Here is an 8291-nt window from a genome sequence, read left to right on the forward strand (position 1 = left end):
GTCTTGGCGACAAATATGGCTCTATTTACTTGTATAACATTCTAATAAAGTTATGCAAAACATTTTCCCTGAACGATAAAAATAAACCAGACACCACTTAAAGGGTTCGTTGAATTCAGGCTTGAATTCAACGGCCCATTTAAGTATCCGAGTCTACTGAATACAATTGGTTTGACAGTAAACATGGGAGTGTAATCGGTGTGAATATGAACATCAAGGCTGGATGTGGGATCCGTTTGATACAGATTTCTTTGTACATCAAACTGTACCTAGGTAAAAGACATTTATTTCGGGAAAGTGCTGACTACAATCACAAATCAAAAATGTCTTGAATGGATTCAATGAAACAGGAAAAACAAAGAAACGTTTAAAAACACAAGCAGAAAAAAAAGAAGACAGACGATGTTTTCTGAGAGGAGTGAATCATTTTCCTTACCTTCAGTTGAGTCTTCAGCTAGGCGCCCACGATTTCCTCCCTTGCTATAATTACAAAAGGTGTCCCTAGAGGTTCAGACATTTACATCCATGGTATCAAATAATATTCAGAGTAGATCATAAAAGGAAATATTGATTTACAGGGGACAAACCACAGCAAGTGTCAAGGGGTAACCGCTTTTATTTCAAACTAATTATAGAATCATTCTACAGTGGTAACACGTGTTATCGTCTTGATTTCATATAAAAATATTTGGATTGGCATTCAAATCCTTCATGTTCTCCTTTTACGTGGCACCCGATGTGGACCAGTTTAAGATTCTTCCTCGTGAAAAGCAGGTTGAAAAAGTACTTCCAGTTTAATACGCTTTCTTTAGGGCACTTCTCAGCGGCTTGGATCATTGCTGGAAATATCTGCCGTGACTTCTCGATTCTGGAAGAGGTTAAAAATACACAGGTGACAGATCAATTAACGGAAATTGAAGAAAGCAAGACTTGATTCGTGCCAGATTATAATAACTTGTTGTCCTGCACGTGTGAAGCTAACAATGAGTTAAACGCTCTCGTTTCATTCGCCAGCCGCCTATCTCTAGCGAAATAAAATGTCCGGAAACTTCCCTCAGCAGCTTGGTGGACAGCTCTTAAAGAAACGGCTATTAACTAACTCAATTAATGAAAAACAACGTCACACGTATAAGCATTTACTTCAGTTTATCGCTACAAAACACGTAGAATGTCATCAGTGGCCTTGTGATAAACCTATTAGCGCTTTTTTTAAAACAGTTATGCCTTTTTGGTGGATGTCAACCGACAATGATTGAGACGAGTCTGCATCCAAAACTTTGTCCGAAGTCAACATGCACAGTTATGACCCCTCTTTTAAGCCGTCAGAATGCGGCACTTTTCACGAGCGCGGAACCCTTTGTAACTGCAAACTGCGAGGATTTACGGTTCAGTGAGCATAGGAAGAACATAGTTACCTTCTATGCGCTTCCTCGCCCGACCGTTTTCTGCAAAAGTTGCTTTCGTGAGAGACCTTGAGACTGCACTTGAGGGGCCCCAGGAAGTTGAGACTTAAAAAGGAGCGTGTAAATGTCTGACATACCAGACTTGAGCAGACAGCTAAGTGCTAGCCATGCTTCCACTTGAATTTACGCAGTTTAACTTTCAAAAATAAAAAGATCTTCTTTTCCTATTTTGCGCTCCAAGCAGTGACAAAGACTACGACACCTTTTTTGCCTTCAGTTCGCCGGAGACGGACACCCCATCACGACATTCAACTGATTAAACAATTCAGAGAAGCAAAACCTTACATTCTGAAGAACTGAAAATCTGAATTGAAAAAGATTAAAGTGATGGAGAAAAATACTTACACATGATCGAGATTCCAGGTACTGAACAGGACTCTGCTCTCCTTGCTACCATAGGGATTGATCGTGTGCAAGTGTGAACAAGTTTTTTCATTGTAAGGCCCCTCACAACTGAACCACCCCTTTTCACAACACAGACGCAGTTCATCACCAGCAGATCTAGCAAAGTAGTCACCAAAATGCTGATGTTTTTTTAGTTCCTCTTGAAAATGCTTCAGGGTACACGATAGGACAGGTTGAGCTTTTTTTGACGCCTGAATGAAAGATATGTGCCTGTCAATAGATAAGTACTCAACTATGAGGCCTTTGGGGCACAAATGAACACATAAAAGATGCACTTTATTGTTTTTAGTGTTTGACCGGCATGTAACTTTTCCGCATTGAAATGTCGTGATGAAAAATTTGTGATCTCCTTAACGAGTTAAATGATCGGAATTTTAAGAGTTGAGCTAGTTAAACCTACTGTGACTTCAACTTCAATCAGTCTTTTTACCCCAGAAGTTGAGGAGGTCAGTATCTTCACATTTGGAATTTTCATTGATCTCATTTGTTGAAATTGCATTTAATTTATTTAATTTCAGTCAAATTGCTCATCCGTTGGGCATATTATGCGGGCTCTGTCGAGGAGGAAGGTGTTACAACAACAACACCATCTTGGAAATCCAAAGGACAGTGCAAGGTCAAAATAGGTGTTGCTCGCGGTACCCTTTACGAATAAAGTACCTTATCATCGTTAAACCTTTTAGGTACCTTCAAGGTTTTTATTCTGAAAACTGATGACACAAATTCCCAGGGCTGGCACAGCATGATTTCGAGTGAGAGGGTTTTAAAAGTATTTTCAAGACATTCAACTACTCTTACGTACAGTAACTGTTGAGCGAAGCTATCTTTTCAATCTTCGCAGAGGAAAACAAGTCTTTCAATAAATGCACTTGCTGCCGGATTTACCAGAGTAAGCTTGCCTATTGAGATAACACTGTTTAGCATTTTCCTCTTTGGGGTAGGCCATTCATTCATTCTAATAACAAAATCGTCAAATCATAAGGAATTCACCTTTCCTCCGACGTCCTTTCGCTTTTGGCGTTATATTTAGGCTGTCTGAAGTACTACTAAGGCAGATGAAAACAGGAACCCTTACTTAATTCGCTCTGATTCAGTGATTTAGGGTGGGTGAGAGTAGTCCTTAAAACAAACGTTGCAGCTCAGGTTGTCGAAACGACAGTCATAGTCAAAGGTAGGATCTTTATAGGTCATAATCAAGTGTAACACCTTGGGTTAAACCCATTATACTACTGCTCTTATACTGGAGCTTAATGTACTTGCTACACTTTAATTGTGGTAGTATTGAATGTCCCTCAACATGCAGATTTTCCTAAGAAATCCTATACATTTTGGTAGAAAATGTGCTACATTTAACGCGCATTGGTAAGGTCATCAATGATAACTTTAAAAAATTAAATTTCCCTAAACTCTATCTAATGTGGTTTTAAACAGAAGTGAGTAAGTATGGTTAATACCCTTTCAGCAAATGATTTTGAGAGATTGTAAGCAGATGGCAAGCCCATTTGATTTACCCCCTCGCCACAATTCTCAGTGTAATGAAACAAAACCAGTCCAGTCAGTTACTTGACTTACATGTACATTATTAAAGAGTGACATGCATACACTTGAGTAAGAAAAAAAAGAATTATCGCCCATATGCAACAACTGATTCATGTATCTGGCTGGGCATGAAAAACTACCCAGGGGGACAGTAAACTCAAACCAAAGTCCAGAGTCAATTGAACACCTAATCCACCCCAGCACCAACCCCATGCTTTTGACACCAAACCACCCTCCCTTTCCACAAGGACTGGCCTCTTGGCCAAGCTGCAGCAATGCACCAGCCTGAAAACAAATTATGATCGACAGCTTACAACAAAAGTCAGCAAAAAAATTAGTCAGAATCAAAGTGACCAAATTTTCCCAACCTTCCCCTCCCCCACCCCCCCCCCCCACCCAAGAATTTTGGAGACAAAGCTGCCAGCTGCTAAGCCTTTAATAGGTCAGTCCCTGGACTGCATCTGGGTACTATCCTGGAAATTAAACCCTCCATACTTTCAGCATCAAGGTAAATGCCCTAATAGGCAGGTGTTTGCAAATCAAATTCATATTGTATAATTGCACAGGGAACTTACTTTCTCAAAAGATTCCTTTGCATTAGAAAAGTACTTCCTGACTCTGGACTTTGCTGCATTCCTCATGGCATCTTCTTTGGTGTTGAAGGATTGGCTAAGGCCATTAAACCAGGCCTCATCTTCACTACGTTCCTCGGCCTCAATATTATCATCTAGACGATTGGCAAGTTCCAACATGACGGTATACATCTCATTTGACGCAGAACCATGCATAATATCATGTATCTGTTCAATGATCTCATCTCGCTGAGACATTGCTCTGAAAATCTTCTCAGTAGCATTCTTGAGTACAGTCACATCTGAAAGTGCAATTATGGGCCATGTGGTACCAGGTTCAGCACTGCATATTTTTGAAAACTATTTTTATGTACATAATTCTAAATGCTTGCCCATGTTTAGGAACACCGATACACGTAATGAAGATGGTTTCATACAGCATTCCCTTAAATTTGATTTCTTTCAATAACAGCACAATTCTTGGTAGAATTCTTTTGATTTTATCTTAAATTTAATTTCATCTTGACTTCATTTTTATCTTAAATTTAATTTGGGTGGTCATTCAGTACTAATACCTCCAACTTATTTTATGACTTGGGTAGTCAGAGGGCTAATAACTAAAATCAACCAATCAAAATGCTCTATTGCGGGTCCAATATTCTCTAAGTATTGGACCGGGCACTGTCCCGAATGGTCCCGAATGATACCGCTCTTGTGTCCCTTTGAACTTCAGTTGTATAATAAATCTCCATCTTATTAACCAAGCTTGCTCGGGTCCATACTGGAAGAATATCGGCCCTTGGTCTTTTTTGTACGGACCTCACTGCACTCTGTCCATACTGTCAAGACCTCCGGCCAATATTCTCCCAGTACAGCCCTCGCGCTTGGTTAATAAGATATATATACTGTCTTTTCATTAACCCTTCAACTCATATAATCCAGCAAACAGGTAATGAGAATACTCAAACTGAACTGCTCGCATTAAATTCCCATAATACATTTACAAGGACATATGTAGCAGCTTATGTGAAAGAGCTAGAGGGGTAAAGCAATTAGACCAAATAAGTTGAATTTTATTAAAAAAAAGATAAAATAGGGGAACAGATATAAGCTCTTTCTTTATTTCTTTACCGAGCTAAAACCTTGCAATCTTTATTATTCTTTACAAACCATGATGCTTCCACAAAGCTGATCTTAGCAGTATGCAAGACATGTCATATATGAACTTCATAATGGCCTTGCTCATCATAGAGTCATTCCAAGACACGATTGCTTTTTTATCTATCTTACCATAAGTACAGAATAACTTTTATTGACCACAATCATGAAACATGCAATGCTCAAATTAGCTTTCTCCATGTTTTGAGCAGCATCGGCCTTCTTTTGCAAAAACACATTTGCATGCAAACAAGAAAACAAACTTAGCATGTGATACTGTGGCTATTTTCAGTAACAGCATTTTGGTAGTTTTAAAGTGAGAGCAAAGAGTTAGTGGGGAAATCTGTCCACCTTGTATTGAATTTCCTTACTCAACCAATTCACCCATCAAAGAAGTATAATTTATGTACTTCAAACATGGAACCGTTGGTAAGTCACTCAAGGGAGGGAAATCTTTCTAAAAGACTTTCGGTAAGCCTGTCTCTCAAAATAACGTTTGAAAATAACAAAAAAAACTTATAAATCTCGATTCTCAAGTGATCCGAGTTCTTAGAATAGGGTGCCCAGTCTAACAAATCACACCAACACGGTTACAAATATGGGCCATTCCATTTAATATCTGCACCCCCCCTATTGAAGGCCTGGGAGTTCTTAGGAGGAGGGGAGGTCAATGCTATATTTTTTCTTAGGGGGGTTGAACCATATTTTTGAGAGGGGTCGCCATAAAGTACCCTTGACAGAAATTCTCACGAGAGAAATTCTCACGAATAGTTTCTGAAGGGGGTTCAATTGGTTTGCTTGATAGCTACATAAAATTCTGAAGGGGGTAATTTCAGGCAATTCTGAAGGGGTTAAAAAATTTCTTTTCTGGAGGGGTGTTACAGGAAAGCCTTCAATGGGGGGGGGTGCGGATTTTGAATGGAATGGCCCTATACCCAAAGGTTCCGTTGTCGAACATCCGATAAGACACCCCTGCAGGTAAATTAATTACCATTGGCTTACTAGGTAAGAGAGCGTCAAATACTCAAAACTTTCACTTACATCCTTTCCATGTCTCATTTGGTTGCACAAACACAAAGACTGTTTGAGGCCGTAGAGTGTTAAAGTAATCTTCATCATCCACTATGGTTCCATCTTCCAAACACACTCTGCAATCCCCAGCTACAGCAAGTTTTTTCTTGCCTTTCTCCTTCAGATCGTTAAAATTGTTAGCCACAACCCCTATGCGTTTCTTTCCATAGATATCTTGGATCTTATAAGCTTTTCGAGTGACCATACCTCTGCCTTTATTTTGAGGAGCTGAGCTAAAGATGACAATGGCATACACGGATTCGCAAATGTAAGCTGATATCGTACCCAGTCTCTTACCTATTTTGTCTATAGGTGACCACCCCTCTCCGACTCTCTCCCTCTAACGACTAGTACGTCCCTCTAGCGAACACTTTGGGAATTACCTTTTTTCTTATTTTAAAATTTTCCAAATTTTTAGGTTCTTTCATATGATTTTGAATAACCGTTGTTCAAATTTCTTGAACGACCGCGGCCACCTTGTGAGTTGTGTAAAGAAGCCACCTTAACAGGGTTCATTCTTTTGGAACGAAATTAGGTGCAAAGCATCCCACAGGTAACATTCTAATTCATACAACAAAATACTATCAAATCTTTGTGAAAAAGTACTTCGTGGCCGGTATGACGCTGCGTTTCGTCTCCGCCAAAAGACTTATCTGATACCTTTCCGAATTTCCTCATTTGGGTAAAGTGATTCCAAGCAATTGAGAAACAGTGAACGCATTACTATATATACAGTTGGGAGCAAATACACTTCAAGAACCAAGAATGGATAAGAAGTGTAGTATACTACATTATAAAACTAACTATAAGTTTTTCTCAAAGGGAATTTGGTTGTTTGTTATATTTTGACGGCATAAACTTTGATGCAGGGAGTTTGTTCACCCTGGTCGGGATATTCACTCGCACTCTCCAGATGGAGGGATTGTTCGTAGTCTGATTTAACAATTAATTCATCATTGCTATATATTTCTTTAGACTTTGTTTATCTCATTCATCCGCCTGTCGGTTTCCCGCCGAAGCTGTCGCTGCAATCACCCCCTCAGCCTCGATCCACATAACTGATCAAGCATTGCAAACCGTCAACTAAGAAAGTTCCACCTTCACTGGACTACAGCGTGCACCAGAAATAGTATGAAAACAGGAGTAATATTTGATTGTGTAGTGTGCTCGTCCATGTGAGAGTAAAACCTGAAAAGGATTATGGTCGGCAGTAGGTGACTGAGTTTTCGACAACTCAAGCGGAACCTATCATCAGAGTCGATAGCTCTCGATAGTAAAAAGAAGGTCTGCTCTCGAGCCGGGCAGCATGCAGCAGCATAGCTTACACCGACAATGAATAGAGGAGGTAAGTTTCATAAGAAACTGTGGTGCTGCGTCGGTGGAGCGTATTAAAACATAATTTGGTTTTATCAACTGAGTTACTTAATTTACACTTCATGAAAACCGCAGCACACATATATGATTTTCGTATATTCAAATTCATTGATTTATCACTTCGACGGGTTTAATACAAACCAAAATAATGACCAGCTCCCACTTGGCTTGTTAGCTCAGTTGGTAGAGCGCTGCACCGGTATCGCAGTGCAATTTTCTCAATGGGGGTTAACCGTCAACTCAGTTGGTAGGGCACTACACCCGTATCGCAGTGCAATTTTCTCAATTGGGTTAACCGTCAACCGTCAAATAGCCAAAATATTAACCGTCAACCGTCAAAAACGCAATATTTCTACCGTCAACTTCAAATAAACAAGCCAATGATAGCCGTCAAATGTCTCAGATATCCTTAATTAAGAATAAAACAATTGCCTTAATTGGGGTCAAGTTCTGTTGTTTATAAATAAAAGTCTTGATTTGTCACAAAAAATCATTTATGTAAGTCCTTCATCTTCTTGCTTATCACTTTTCACTCCCTGTGGAGCATAGGTCCAAGGAAACCTCACGCCATCTCCTTCTATCCCGGGCCAACTTCTCTATTTCATTCCAGGTGTAGCCTGCCTTGGCTGCCTCCTTGTCCACGGTTCTCCTCCAGCTGTTTCTAGGACGGCCTTGTTTTCTCTTCCCCTGTGGGTTCCACCTCAGTGCA

At 39.8% G+C, this 8291-nt stretch overlaps 1 protein-coding gene across 1 annotated transcript; it reads right to left on the bottom strand.

Annotated features, from left to right (window-relative positions):
* Positions 1-598: 598 nt before the first annotated feature.
* LOC111338426 (DNA fragmentation factor subunit beta) lies at positions 599-6485 on the bottom strand. Its single transcript, XM_022944923.2, has 4 exons — positions 6179-6485; positions 3983-4281; positions 1809-2059; positions 599-868 (listed from the first exon to the last, which is right to left on the bottom strand). Exons 1-4 carry the CDS (start codon positions 6411-6413, stop codon positions 661-663), a joined length of 993 nt encoding a protein of 330 aa, XP_022800658.2. The 5' UTR covers positions 6414-6485; the 3' UTR covers positions 599-660.
* Positions 6486-8291: the final 1806 nt, after the last annotated feature.

Source organism: Stylophora pistillata, chromosome 8 (assembly GCF_964205215.1).
Source record: "Stylophora pistillata chromosome 8, jaStyPist1.2, whole genome shotgun sequence".
Classification (NCBI taxonomy): domain Eukaryota; kingdom Metazoa; phylum Cnidaria; class Anthozoa; order Scleractinia; family Pocilloporidae; genus Stylophora; species Stylophora pistillata.

Coding starts and splice junctions, on each gene's coding strand:
- LOC111338426 (XM_022944923.2), bottom strand. CDS start 6,413: ATGGTCACTCGAAAAGCTTATAAGATCCAAGATATCTATGGAAAGAAA. Junction 2,060..3,982: donor CAAAGGAATCTTTTGAGAAA/GTAAGTTCCCTG, acceptor TCTTTCATTCAG/GCGTCAAAAAAAGCTCAACC. Junction 869..1,808: donor ACCTGGAATCTCGATCATGT/GTAAGTATTTTT, acceptor AACCTCTTCCAG/AATCGAGAAGTCACGGCAGA.